Source organism: Notamacropus eugenii, chromosome 1 (genome assembly GCF_028372415.1).
Source record: "Notamacropus eugenii isolate mMacEug1 chromosome 1, mMacEug1.pri_v2, whole genome shotgun sequence".
NCBI classification, from domain to species: domain Eukaryota; kingdom Metazoa; phylum Chordata; class Mammalia; order Diprotodontia; family Macropodidae; genus Notamacropus; species Notamacropus eugenii.
Window position 1 is genome coordinate 8,614,755 of NC_092872.1, and position 14,862 is coordinate 8,629,616.

Consider the following 14,862-nt stretch of genomic DNA (forward strand, 5'->3'; position numbering starts at 1 on the left):
TTAAAGGACTCTCCTGTTTTCTTTCATGGCAACATGATCTAGTAAAAAGGGCCCAGCATCTGGAGTTGTAGGTTACTATTTACTTCTTGTGGGGGCCACCATATTTCCATTCTGGGTCTCAGTTTCTTTCCTTGTGAATGAAAGGGTGGGTGGGACCATATGGTCTCTGAGCTCCCTGCTGACACGTTCCATGACCCCGTCTTTTCTCTCTCCCTTTCTGTCTCCTACCAGTTGATAGTTGAGAAGACAACTGATTACCCATCGGCCGAGTATTCCCTGGTGGAGGATGTGGCCCTGCATTTCACCTGTTTGATGGACAGGCTGAACCAGCAGCGTCTCTTCCAGCCAGACCTGTGCGACGTGGACCTGGTGCTGGTACAGCAGCACAGCGTCTTCCCGGCCCACAAGGGGGTTCTGGCCGCCTACAGCCAGTTCTTTCACTCGCTCTTCACTCAGAACAAGCAGCTGCAAAGGGTCGAGCTGTCCTTGGAGGCCCTGGCCCCCCGAGGCCTCCAGCAGATCCTCAACTTCATCTACACCTCCAAACTCCTGGTCAACGCGGCCAACGTCCAGGACGTGCTGAACGCCGCCTCCGTGCTCCAGATGGCGGACATCGCCGCCTCCTGCCAGGACTTGCTGGACGCCTGCTCCCTGGGGCCACCGGGCCCTGTGGCCATGGCCCTGGGGTCCGGGGGCAGTGGCGGGGGGTGTCCCCCCGGGCCCGCCTCGTACTACTGCGAGATCAAGCAGGAGGCCGACGCTCCCACGCAGCCCAAGATCTACGCCCGCGAAGGGACAGATCCCTTCTCGGTGAGGGTGGAGGATGGCGCGGGGCTGGGGGGCAGCGCCGGCTTGGGGCTGGGGGGCAGCACCGGCTTGGGGCTGAGCCCAGTGTCGGCCAAGCCCTTCTACAAGGAGGAGAAGGAGGAGGCCGGGGGCGCCGAGGCGGCGCCCGGAGCCCTGTGTAAGCTGGAGGGCGCCGAGGACTCGGAGGAGGACCTGGGCGGCCAGGCGGCCTTCAGCGCGGAGCAGCAGATCATCGTCGAGGTCAACCTCAACAACCAGACGCTGCACGTGTCCAAAGGCCCCGAGGGGAAGCCCCCCGCCGACGCCGGGGAGGCCACCGTGGTGCTGGGCCCCGAGCAGAGGGCCCGGGGAGAGGAGGAGGACGAGGAGGAGGACGAGGGGGCCGCCGACGGCAGTGGGGGAGAGGAGGAGGAGGAGGAGGAGGAGGAAGAGGAAGAAGAGGAGGAAGAAGAGGAGGAGGAGGAGGGGGATGGAGGGGAGGAGGAGGAGGAGGAAGAGGAGCCGAGTGAGGAAGAGGAGGCCGAGACCACCGACGAGGAGGAGGAGGAGGAGGCGGGCCGCGCCAGGAAGGAGAAGTCGAGGCCCGCCGGGCAGGGCTCCCGCACGAGTCAGGCTCCGAGGGGCAGCGTGGCCACCAGGTCTCGGGAGGGCGCCAAGCAGGGGGCGTCGGGCGAGGAGGAGGAAGAGGGCGGCGAGGAGGGGGCCCGCAGAGGCCGGAAGCGGAGGAAGGATGCCCCGCTGGCCGCGCCGGCCGCGGACGGCCTGGGCCCCAAGGTGAAGCTGGAGGAGAAGCAGCATCACCCGTGCCAGAAGTGCCCGCGGGTCTTCAACAACCGCTGGTACCTGGAGAAGCACATGAACGTGACCCACAGCCGCATGCAGATCTGCGACAAGTGCGGCAAGCGCTTCCTGCTGGAGAGCGAGCTCCTGCTGCACCACCAGACGGACTGCGAGAGGAACATCCAGGTGGGAGCCCCGACACCAGCCCCCCGCCCTCAGCCTGCCCCCCTGGCCCATTCTAGAGCCCCCTCGGCTCATGGTGAAAGCCGCACTCAGGGCTCCCAGCAACCCCGCGAGTCCCTTTAGAGAGATGAGGATACTGAGGCTCAGAGAGGCTCCATGGGTGCCCTCCAGTTGTACAGGTAGCAAGTGTTGAGGCGAGATTCAGACCCACACCTTGCTTGTGTTCTTATCCTGCTACCTGTCTTTAATAAAGTCACAGTGTGCCTAGCCAAGTGCTGGGCCATCCTGGGGCTGGAGAGACAGAAGGAGTGAAAGAACAGACCAAGGTCCTGCTCTCAAGGAGCTCGGAATCTGACAGGGAAAACAAGGCACACAGTAAACTGGAGAATTAGGACCATTTGTTTGTGACTGAGAAATGGGCTAGGATGTGTCTTCTCTTTCAAAGAGCATGGAGTTAGTGAGGTAGATAAGCACTGGACCTGGAGTCAGGACGACCTGAGTTCAAATGTGGCCTCAGGCACTAACTAGCTGTGTGACTCTGGGCAAGTCCCTTCACCCTGTTTGCCTCAGTTTCCTTATGGGTAACATGAGGATAAATAATAAAACAGACCTCTTGGGATTGTTGGGAGGACAGGATGAGATGATATTTATAAAGGTCTTTGCAAACCCTAAAACACTATATATAAATGCCACCTAGCTCTTCTAAGAGTGTCTGTGATTCCACTGGAATGAGTCCTTCCCCACTGACCCAGATTGTGACCCCTGGTCATCAGGAGCCGCTGGCACCAGAAGTCACCAGCAGGTGGCCGTCCTTCTGGTGATGCGCTTCACTGGAGCCTCAGAGGACAGGCACAGGGTCTGCTGCCAGGCTTGTCCTTGAAGCCTGTCCAGCTTGGTAGGACTGGCTTGAGCTTAGTTTCCGAGAACTGCAGAGTCAGCTCTCCAATGAGATGGGGCACAGAGCAAGCTCTGGAGGAGGGGACTTAGATGCTAGAGGATGAGGGGGTTGGGACATAGTGTCACCTTATAAGATCACAGGTCATAGGCTTAGAGCCCCATAGCCCAGAGATCTTGTGAGCCCATTCAATTTCATATGCATTGTCAGAATTTTAACCTATGCCCCCTCACTCCAAATCCATTGAGTTTTCTGTTGCATCACACTGTCTCCTACCATGTTCCCCTTTCAAAATCTCCCATCTTCTTTATTTTTGTTGAGGGTAACCGTGACCCTCCCAGTCACCCAGGTGACTGACTGGCAACCAGGTGGTGCAGTGGATAGAATGCTGGACCTGGAGTCAGGAGGACCTGAGTTCAAATCCAGCCTCAGAAACTTCCTAGCTTTGTGACCCTGGCCAAGTCACTTCACCTCTGCTTGCCTCAGTTTCCTCAATTGCCAAATGAGGACAATGATAACTCCACCCCCCCCCCTCCCCTGAGGTAGTTGTGAGAATCCCCTGAGATAATATATGTAAAGTGCCTGGTATGAAGTAGATGCTTAATACATGCTTCATGTCATCCTCCATCCTTCCTTGTTCTTCAGTTCCCATATCCAAACAATTGCTGCTTCTGACCCTCCTGATCTTCTCCTCTCTCACAGCTCACTTGACCATCACACTCCTTCAGAACCCTAGCCCATTCTCTCCTCGTGGGCCTCCCTGCCTCCAGTCTCTCCCATCTCCAGCCTGTCCTCTATGCAGCTGCACAGATAATCTTCCTGAGACTCAGGGCGGACTGTGTTTCCCCTTGCTTAAGAATATTCACTGGTTTCCTCTTGTGTCTCGGAGGAAGTCTGACCCTCTTACCCTCAGTCAAGGCCCTTCACAATCTGTTTGGAACCTACTTTTCTAGCCTTATTTCCTATTTCTCTTTTTCCCATTCTCTGCCTTCCAGCCAAAATCCACCACTGAGCTCGCTGTTCCCTGAACTTGACATGACATCTTCCCCCTCTCTGCCTTCACATCAGAACTCATCTCCTTTCACATTCCTTCAAGGCCTATTTCTGGCATGGCTTGCTCCGGGAAGCCCACCAGGAGGCTCTCCCTCCTCCCACGTTCCCAGAGCAGTTGACCAGATTTTTCCTTTGCCCCGGTTCAAATGAGATAACGTTTGTAAAGCGCTTAGTGCAGTACCCGGCACGTAGTAGGTGGTTCATAAATGCTTTGTCCCTCCCCTCCACCCCCAGTCCCCAGCTCATATTATGCTCCTCTGTGTACGTGTTCTCTCCAGCAGAGTGAGTCAGCCCATTGAGGTCGTAGGCTTTCACAGATTTTGTATCCCACCTGTATGGCACAGTTGCACATAACACGCCTATTGTTTTATTGATAAGAATTGAAGTCCAAGTTCTCTTCCAGCTCTGACCAGAGCTCTGTGTTCTATACTCTAGCTCTCTATACACTGTGGAGGGGAAAGAGCCCTCTTCTTTGTCCTCAGGGAGATCCTGGGCTGGTGGGAGAGACAAGATTCATGCACATGAAAAACCTGAGACCAGAGTGAGCTGGGGTGGTCAGGTCAGGCTTCCTGGAGGAGGTGGCCGCCAAGTAGGAAGGGAGAGGACAAAGTATGCCAGTCAACCCCAGGCTATCCCTAAGCATCTGTCAGGCACTTGTTATGTGTTAGGCTCTCTGCTAAGTGCTGGGGATACAGAAAGGGCAAAAGCATGGACCCTGCCCTCAAGGAGCTCACTTTCTAACAGGAAGACAGCATGTAAATAAATGGGTACATACGAGATATGTGCAGATTAGATACAGGTACTCTCAAGGTACTAGCAGCTGTGGAAACAGGGAAAGGCCTGAAGGCACAGGGCTGAGTTAGTGAAGACACAAAGTCAGGATTGCTCTTTACATATGTAGGGGCCATCTAGGAGACCAGGCTGGCTGAGGAAGAGGAGGAGAGAGGGAGAAGGGGAGAGGGAAGGTGCTTGTAAATCTGGGAAGGTAGATTGCAGCAGATTGTAGAGGCCCCGGGCTAGGACTACTGGCAGGACTATCTCTTGTTATTCAGGTGGGTGGCCTTCAAGGTCCCTCCTAACCCTGAGATGCTGTGATTTTTTTCAGAGCAGCATTAGGGGTTTTCAGGTCCGAGTTTCCACTGGGCTGCACACAATCCCAGAGAAGAAGTAGCTCGACTTCTCCCTTCTGTTATTGAAGAGGGAACTGAGGCGCCCAGGGAAGCTGCATCTTGAGCGGAGAGCAGGTAGAAGGTCATGTGTAGTTAAAGCTGTGCCTCGGCCTGTGGGGCCGCTGACACGGTGGCAGAGATGGATTTGTTGTCTCAGGCCAAGGCTGGGAAGAGGCTGGGGAGTTCGATGGCCAGGAGCCGGCACCCACAGCCTCAGCCTGGCCACCCAGGGTCTAGGATGGGGGCTTTTAGAGCCCCTTTGTGTTACGGACCCTTTGGGCAGTCTGCTAAAGCCCTTCTCAGAATGTTGCTTTTACATGTATAAAGTAAAATCACTAGAATTACAGAGGCAAACAGTCCTATGGAAATAAAAATGTCATCTTTTTCATCCAAGCTCACAAGCTGTTTCCTCATAATCTATCCACAGACTCCTAGGGGAGCCGTGGACCTCAGGTTAAGAAAATACAAGACTAAGGAATGCACACAGATAGGCAGACACACACACACACACGCACACGCACACGGAGGTGAGCAGGAAAAATAGGGTAAAACCCAGATGGACCACCTGGGTTGGGGAGGGTGATGATCCTTGGTGAGTTCAGTTCCCATGGATGAAACAGACAGGTTTGGAAAGTGGAAGGGTATCCCTAGGAACCTTGGAGGGGGGGGGCTTCTCTCTCCCCTTTCTGACTAAGCTCACCCCCTCCTCACTAAAGTTCTTCCTCTCCTCTCCTCCCCTCCCCTCCCCCTCTCCTCGGCCAGTGTGTCACGTGTGGCAAAGCCTTTAAGAAGCTTTGGTCCCTCCACGAGCACAACAAGATTGTCCATGGCTACGCAGAGAAGAAGTTTTCCTGCGAGATCTGTGAGAAGAAATTCTATACCATGGCACACGTGCGGAAGCACATGGTCGGTGAGTCCCAGGTGATGGGGACAATTCCACTGGGGGGGAGGAGGGGAATGGGTCTGGGAGGAGCCTTAGGCAAAGCTGAGGAAAGATCCCTAAAAGAGGCCAGGGTGAGAACCCCAACTCTGCTCCTTCCTAACTGGGGAACCCCCGGAAAAGGCTCATCCCCTCACTGGACTTTCCCTTTCCCCTCTGTATAAGGAGGGGTTTGGACAGATGATAAGTGCAGGTCCTTTGGGAAGGAATATGGTGGAAAGAGATGAGAATGAATCTGGCTTCCAATTACGCCGTTGTTTATGTACCACTTTTGTGGCCATAGGCATTATTTACCATCTCCGGACCCTAGGTCCTAATCTGTCCAAATCAAGTAGCCACCAAGGTCTCTCTGCCTTCCAGTATTTGCAAAGGGCTGTTCCTTGTCCTGTTCCCAGAGACTTCCTTTCCTGTCCCACCCCATAGTGGAGCAGTGAGGGTGTCTTGGGGACCATGCACTTGTTATGCTGTGATGAGCAGGTGAATCTGTCTCTTGCCTCTCCCACCTTGCTAATAGTAACTAATAAAATGAATCATAATATCTTCAGATTGGAAAGGATTAGAGGCAGTGTGGTGTGATGGTTAGAGCACTGATTTTTAAGTCAGTGTGGGTTCAGATCCCCACTCTGCTGCTTCCTAACCATATGACTTCAGGCAAAAGTCATGTCATTTCCCTGGGCCTCAGTTTCCTTATTTGTAAAATGAGTTTCTTGGTCCAGGTTTATATCGTGTGATCTCCTGTGGCCTTAAAAATCACATAAACCCATAATTCTCAAACTTTTTGTTCCCTCTGCACTCTTAAATTATTGAGGACCCCAAAGAGCTTTTGTTTATGTGGGTGCTAGCTATCAATATTTACCATGGTAGAAATTAAAACATTTTAGCATTATTATGAAAACAGACCTGGAGGACCCTGTAAAAAGGTCTTGGGAACCCCAAGAGTCCAAAAACCACACTTTGAGAACCATTGATGTCTTGCATGATACATGAATACATATTTCTTAGAGAATTTTAGAGCTCCTCATGCTAATACCCTAGAGAAGAAGATGATGATATTTGGGGGGTAAAGGTGGGGGTGTGTAGCACATCACATACATACACAGACACACACAGACACACACAGACCACACACACACACTAAATGACCATCTTCAGACATCTCATGAAAGAAGGAGTCTGAGTTTTTTTGTGTAGTCCCTGGAAGTAGTGCTAGAACACATGTAGGGGAAGTTATATTATCACAGGGCAAATAGGCAGATTTGAGTTTGTTCAAAGAACCCCCTAACAGCCACAGCTGTCTAACATGGAGCCTGGCTGTCTCTGGAAGCTGTAGGATTTAGGGCCGGATGACATCTTAGGACTTATCTAGTCCACCCCCTCACTTTTACAGATGAGGAAATTAAGGCTCAGTTCATGCAGGGTCACCCAGATTGTTGAATGACAAAGCTGGGATTCAATCCCAGGTTCCCTGACAGGGTTCATCCTGCCACACCAGGTGTCTTGGGTGGGGAGTTCCCCATCACTGAAGGGATGAGGGATTCAGAGGGGATTTCTCCTTTGAATAGAGGGTAGATCTCAAGGCCCTTTTAGTTTCCTTCCCTTGAAGATTTGTCTAATAAGAGAAGATTCTAATAAATCCTTCCTGTTCCCTTCTAATTCTCAATCTATTATCCTAGGGTCCTATGATATATTATTTTTATGTTTCTAAAGGATTTTCCCACTCTTAACTCATTTGATCCCACAGGAGCTGGTGGGATGGGTGGGGTGGTGAACAAGGATGACTCTGGGGGATGTCAAGGATGGTCTGATGTCCTAACAAAGGAGGCAGAGAACAGATGGGTTGATGGGAGACTATTAGAGCCTCCAGCAACCTTAGATATCATTTGATTCAGTTCCCTACATTTATGGATGGAGAAACTGAGACCCAGAGGAGGAAATTAACTTGTCTAAGATCATACAATAAGTTAGAGGATTAGGGACAACTTGGAGAAAGGGAATTTAAAGGTTCATTGGTGATCAGGGGGTCAACTGGGCCAATCCCCTGCCATGGGACCTTGAAAATCTGTCTAGGTAATCCAGTTCCAATTGCTCTTCTCAGCTCCTCTCTTACGTGACTCTCCTTCCCTACCCCCAACTCTACCAGGAAAGGAAGTATCACGGACCCTTAGTATGGCAAAGCTGTTTGTGAATCCTCCTTTCCAGGTACTAGCAGCAGTTCTCTTAGCTTTTTGGTGAGTTTATGAGGGCCCTTGAAGACCAGGAAGTCTGCTATACTGTCAATCCAGATTGAAACCAACCCTGTCTCTCCCTCCCCTCTCCTTGGCCTGTGGCTCTGAGGAGGTTTCAGATCTGGTAATACTTTGGGGCAGTGAATTACGCTTGGGTTAATAATAGCAACAGACTTTCTTTTGTAGCACTTTAAGATTTGTTTAATTCTGTCCCCATGGGGGTAGTGCAAGGATTATTATAACCATTTTATTGATAAGGAAACTGAGGCTCAGAGGAAGGAAAAGGACTTGTCCATGAATGCAGATGATCTTGGCTTGCCCCATTCCTAGCCTCACCCCAGCCCCCAAACAGGTAGAAGAACAGATCTTCTAACAGCTGTCACCCCCTGTACCCACCTCTCAGCTCACACCAAGGACATGCCCTTCACCTGCGAGACCTGTGGCAAGTCTTTCAAGAGGAGCATGTCACTCAAAGTTCATTCCCTGCAGCATTCCGGGGAGAAGCCTTTCAAATGTGAGGTAAGCACCCTTCTAAGGATCAAGGGACCCTGCCTCGTCAGTTAAGTGATGATCTTCTCTTTGGCCAGAGTTTCTTTGGGACTCAGCCACCAGTTCCTTTCTTTCCCCCTTGGACTTAATAGTATCTTTTCCCCCAATTACATGTAAAGATAGTTTTCAACATTCATTTTTGTAAGATTTTGAATTCCAAATTTTCCTCCCTCTCTTTTCCCCTCCTCTCCAAGACAGCAAGCATCTTATATAGGTTATGCATATACAATCATATTAAAGATATTTCCACATTACTCACATTGTGAAAGAAGAATCAGAACAAAAGGAAAAAACCATGATAAAGAAAAAACGAAAAAAGGAAAAATAGTTGCTTGGATCGGCATTCAGACTTCATAGTTTTTCTCTGGATGTGGAGAGTGTTTTCCATCACAAACCTTTTGGAATTGTCTTGGATCATGGTATTGCTGAGAAAAGCTAGGTTTTTCATAGCTGATCATCACACAATGTTGCTGATAGCTGTGTACAATGTTTTCCTAGTTCTGCTTATTTCACTTTACATCACTTTGTATAAGTCCTTCCAGATTTTTCTGAAATCTGCCTGTTCCTCATTTCTTATGGCATAATAGTATTCCACTACATTCACATACCACAACTTGTTCAGTCATACCCCAACCGAGGAGCATCCCCTCAGTTTCCAATTTTTGCCATCACAAAAAGAGCTGCTGTAAATACTTTGGTGCATGTGAGTCTTTTCCCCTTTTTTATGATTTCTTTGGGGTGCAGATCTAATAATGGTATTGCTGGATCAAAGGGTATGTGTAGTTTTATAGCCTTTTTGGGTATAGTTCCAAATTGTTCTCCAGAATCATTTGGATCAGTTCACAACTCCACCAACAATGCATTAGTGTTTCAATTTTCCCACATCTTCTCTAACATTTATTATTTTCCTTTTCTGTTATATCAGCCAATCTGATAAGTGTGAAGTGGTACCTCAGAATTGTTTTAATTTGCATTTCTCTAATCAATAGTATTTAGAGCATTTTTTTATATGACTATGGATAGCTTTAATTTCTTCATCTGAAAACTGCCTGTTCATATCCCTTGACCACTTATCAATTGGGGAATGATTTGTAGTCTTATAAATTTGACTCAGTTATCTATATATTTGAGAAATGAGGTCTTTATCAGAAACACTGTTAGCCACCAGTTCTTATGCCTGCCCTGTTCCCAGCCCCAAGTCCCTCTTTTTTTGTCTGACAGTCTCACTGAGAGGCCACCAGAGCTCATTCCCCTTCCCTTCTTCTACCCTGGGGAGGAGGAAGAAGGGGTCCTGTAAAAGAAGTTTGTGTAAAGCCTTCCTTTCCTTATCTTATGTGACTCATCAGCATCCGTAGCATGGTGTCCCTTCTGCCATGAACCTTTTTGGGAAGTTTGGTATGATCTATCTACTCCTTCCCTCTTTGTTTTCATAATGGTCCTTAAACATTATTTCATTTTCTCCTTCTGAGCACCTCAGGAACTGTGATGTTAGTGTTCAGATGTGATATTTCTACTGTCATCTTTAGGGAAAGTAGTTTGTTATAAAAATTTTGCATCTTTTCCTTTTTCTTTTTGTTTGTTCGTCTTTCTTCCATCTTTATCCTTAAATGCCCTGGGAATGATCTGGTATAATTGGGTCTCATGCCATGCTTCTGTTGACATGTTTTTCCTTCCATTGCTTCTCATTTTATCATATTGCTTTTAATCTTCTACCATCCCTCTCCTTAACATTTTATGAATTAGTTTATGATCTGGACTGTTTTCAGACTCAAAATCCCCTAACTGAGAAGGAACCTTAGAGGTAATCTGGTCTAGCATTGTCATTTATAAAAGAGGAAATTAAGGTCCAGGGAGGGGAAGGGACTTCCCTGAGGCCATGCAGGACTTAACCCCAGGTCTCTGATTCCCAAGTCTAGGGTCCTTACCATCACACATGCGATGTGCCCAGTGGCAGCTAAGTGGTATGGTGGATGGAGTGCTAGGCCTGTACTCAGGAAGACTCAAATTCAAATGTTACTTCAAATGCTGAACAGCTGTGTAATGCCAGGCACAATGCCCTGGCACACAGTAGGCACTTAATAAGAGGAGACATCATTGTGGGCAGGAATAATGAGAGAAGGCTTCCTGGAGGGAGGGGGTATACCTGGATCCAGGCTTGGAGATGGGTAGAATTTGCATAAGCAGAGAAAGGGCAGAGGCTCAGTGCTTCATGGGAATCCACCAAACAGAAGAGGCCAGAGCTACGCACACATCCATATATATATGTATCCATATAGACACATGTATGTGCACACAGAGTCTGGTCATCCCATTTCTCTCCCTAACCTCCTCCCTCTTAGATTTTTTAGCCCAGAATATATTGATCTCTAGCAATATTGTATGTTAACAGTTCACAGCTAGATCAAAGTTTCATGAGGTCCCCAGAAAGGGGAAAACAAGTAGCCAGTTTATACAAACTCTATCACCAATGAACCTTCTTTTCTTAAAGCTACTTGTTGGTTTGCCTGAATAAAAAAACCTGCTTGGATCTGTGGTCATTGGTCAATGTGTTTGTCCTTCGTTGCTCAAGAAGACCATGCCACCAGAGAAATGATGACATGACTTGCACTTGACTTTGTTTTGAGTGAGGGAGGGCTGTGCACGTCACCAGCCTCACTTCTCCTCCACAGCTATCTGATTCCAGTGACCAGATAATCATCAGGATGACTGGAGATGACCCAGGATGCACTCACTGGGAGACATTGGGCCCTTTAGGCCCACTTAGGGTGAGGCAACGCCCATTCCTTGAATAGGCCTGTTTAAGAAGCAGCCAGTCTAAGAAACAGAAGGGTAGACAAGTGGAATAGGCTAGGAACTCAAGACACAGTAGGCAATGAATATGGCAATCTTCTGTTTGACAAACCCAAGGACCCCAGCTTCTGGGAGAAGAACTCACTGTTCAACAAAAATTGCTGGGAAAACTGGATAACAAACAGTGTGGCGAAAACTAGGCATAGACCCATGCCTGACACTGTACACAAGAATAAAGTCCAAATGGATACATGGCCTAGGTATAAAGAATGATACCATGAACAAACTGGAGGAGCAAGAAATGGTGTATTTGTCAGATTTATGGAGAATAGAAGAATTTTTGATTAAAGAAGAGATAGAAAACATTATGAAATGCAAGATGGATAATTTTGATTATATTAAACTGAAAAGTTGTTGCACAACCAAACCCAATGCAACCAAAATTCGGAGGGATGTAGTATTTGGGAAAGAATTTTTACAGCTAGTCTTGAGGATAAAGGCCTCATTTCTAGAATATATAGAGAACTGAGTCAAATTTACAACAATACAAATCATTCCCCAATTGATAAATGGTCAAAGGATATGAACAGGTGAATTTTCAGAGGAAGAAATTAAAGCTATCTATAATCATATGAAAAAATGTTCTAAATCACTTTTAATTAGAGAGATGCAAATCAAAACAACTCTGAGGTACCACATCACACCTATAAGATTGGCAAACATGACAGAACAGGAAAATGATAAATGTCGGAGAGGATGTGGGAGAGTTGGAACACTAATTCATTGTTGGTGGAGTTGTGAGCTCATCCAACCATTCTGAAGAGCGGTTTGGAACTATGCCCAAAGGGCTACAAAAATGTGCATACCCTCTGATCCAGCAATATCACTTCTAGGACTGTATCCCCAAGAGATCATAAAAATGGGAAAGGGTCCCACACGTACAAAAATATTTATAGCAGCACTCTTTGTAGGGACCAACAACTGGAAATCAAGGGGATGCCCATCCATTGGGGAATGGCTGAATAAATTATGGTATATGAATGTAATGGAATACTATTGCGCCATAAGAAATGATGAACAAGAAGATTTCAGAGAGGCCTGGAAGGACTTATACAATCTGATGCTGAGTGAAAGGAGCAGAACTAGGAGAACTTTGTGCACAACAATGACCACAGTGTGTGTGAGTTTTTTCTGGTAGACTTGGATCTTCATAGCAGTGCAAGGACTTAGAAAAAAAAATTCCCAATGATCTTCTAAGGCAAAATGCTTTCCACATTCAGAGAAAGAACTATGGAATTCAATCGCAGAATGTAGCAGATCATTTTTTGTGTGTGTGTTTAATGTTTTGGTTTGTTATATGATTTCTCCCATTTAGTTTAGTTCTTCTACACAGCATGACTATAGTGAAAATGTATTCAATAGGAATGTATGTATAGATCCTATATAGAATTGTATGCTGTCTCGGGGAAGGAGCGGGGTAGTGGTGGGTAGGTAAGGGGGGAAAACATCTAAGTTTTATGGTAGTGATTTAGAACACTAAAAATAAATTTAGAAAAAAAAAGGAAAAAAAGAAAAAGAAGAAGCCAGGACATGGCCCCTTTAATGATGTCAAGAAAAGAAAGACATCAGACTGGGAGGGAAACAGCAACAGTTACTATTGGTAATCGCTCTAAAGCTAGGAGGGTCCAGAGGAGCCCTGAGGCAGGGGCCCATTGGGGTCCCAGCTTCAGAGTGCAGTTAAGTTTTAGGTTTTGTATAAGGACAGGACAGGACGGGGGATAGGAAAGGAAAGGAGCCAGTAAAACCCAAGTCAACTGGGCATCTTTTGGCCATCCAGATTTACCTTCCTGTGGAGAGGAGGAGGAAGGGGGGAAGGCAGACAGGAGAGGAGGAGTTGAGTTACCCAGCTAGCTGGGTCCCTATTCAGTGTTTGTGTTTGTCCTTCGTTGCCAAAGAAGACCTTGCCATCAGAGAAATGATGACATGACTTGCACTTCACAGGGAGGTGAAATTTGCATATTTCAGACCCATTTTAAAGCCTGTCATAAAGGCAGAGCCTGTGATTAAACCAACAAATAGTCTTTGGAAAGATTTTGATGGACTAAAACAGATAGAATGAATTTAGAAGATGACATTTAAGAGAATTAAATGTAGAGCTTGGAGACTAAAACAAACACAAGGAGTAGAGGAGGGAGTTGTTATGGCTAAATAACCATTCTTTTATCTATCTGTCTGTCTGTCTATCTATCTGTCTGTCTGTCTATCTATCTATCTATCTATCTATCTATCTATCTATCTATCTATCTATCTATCTATCTATGTCCATCTATCTGTCTATCTATCTACCTATCTATCTATCATCTATCTATCTATCTATCTATCTGTCTGTCTGTCTGTCTGTCTGTCTGTCTATTTTTGGGAGGCAATTGGGGTTAAGTGACTTGCCCAGGATCATATAGCTGGTAAGTATCTGAGGTCACATTTGAACTCATGTCCTCCTGACTCCAGAGCTGGTTGCTCTGAATAACCATTCTTATGAAAAAGGGCTGGGGGTTTTAGTGGACCACCAGCACAGGATGAATCAGTCCTGTAACATGGCAGCCAAATAAAGTTAACATAATTTTAGGGCATGTTAATAGAGGCTGAACCTCTAGAAGGCAGTGATACAGAGGAAAGAGCACTGGTTTTGGAGTCAGGTCCTGGGTTCATATCTTGCCTCTCAGGTGCTTACTTTAACTTTAGTGACCTCGGACAAGTCACTTTCCCTCTGTGGGCCTCAGTTTCCTCATGTGTAAAATAAAGGTGTAGGACTAGAGGCCTGAGAGGATCCTTTCCAGATCTAAATCTGCGGTAGTCCTGCTGACTGTGGTCTGAGCACCATATTTTAGAAGGGATTCTGGCCAACTAGAATGGACCTGGAGGGCAACTAGGATGGGGAGGACGCTGGAGACCATGACTGAAACACAAGTAACTTCAGTGTTAGCTCAAATCAGCTTGAGAAAGCTGGGAGCATTTACACCTCAGAAATGGGCAAACTACTGGTCAGGGCTTGGTTTAATGTGTTGTTGATTGTTTAGACTTTAAAAAGTCATAGGGAAAATATTAATAATGCAGATTAAACTTAAAAGTATGTCATGCCTCCATTTTTCCTCTGGAGAGCTGGTTGTTAAACATTAGCCAACACACTGATGGGTTCAAGAAACTTAAATGTAAACTCCTGGTTTTTTTCATTGGATTTCCACTTCCTACCAGGGTGCCTGACAGAAAAATAGATATTTAATAAATGTTTATTGAATTGGACTGAAGGTCCAAGGCCTGGAGAAGAGAAACCCTTGGTAAGAAATTGGGGAGAGACAGTCATTATAATGACAGCTCATGTAGCATTTACCGTGGGCTACGCATTTCACAGTTATGATCTCCTTTGATCCTTACAACAATCCGGAAGGTAGGTGCTATTATTATCACCATTTT

At 47.1% G+C, this 14,862-nt stretch overlaps 1 protein-coding gene across 1 annotated transcript in view; it reads left to right on the forward strand.

Moving 5' to 3' along the window:
* The window catches only part of ZBTB47 (zinc finger and BTB domain containing 47), a 49,656-nt gene that overhangs the window by 24,848 nt on the left and 9,946 nt on the right, over nt 1-14,862 (forward strand). Inside the window, exons 2-4 of the mRNA XM_072652162.1 lie at nt 232-1,773; nt 5,650-5,797; nt 8,456-8,571. Of these exons, the coding sequence (XP_072508263.1) occupies nt 232-1,773; nt 5,650-5,797; nt 8,456-8,571 (1,806 nt within the window). The remainder of the gene's footprint in view (nt 1-231; nt 1,774-5,649; nt 5,798-8,455; nt 8,572-14,862) is intronic.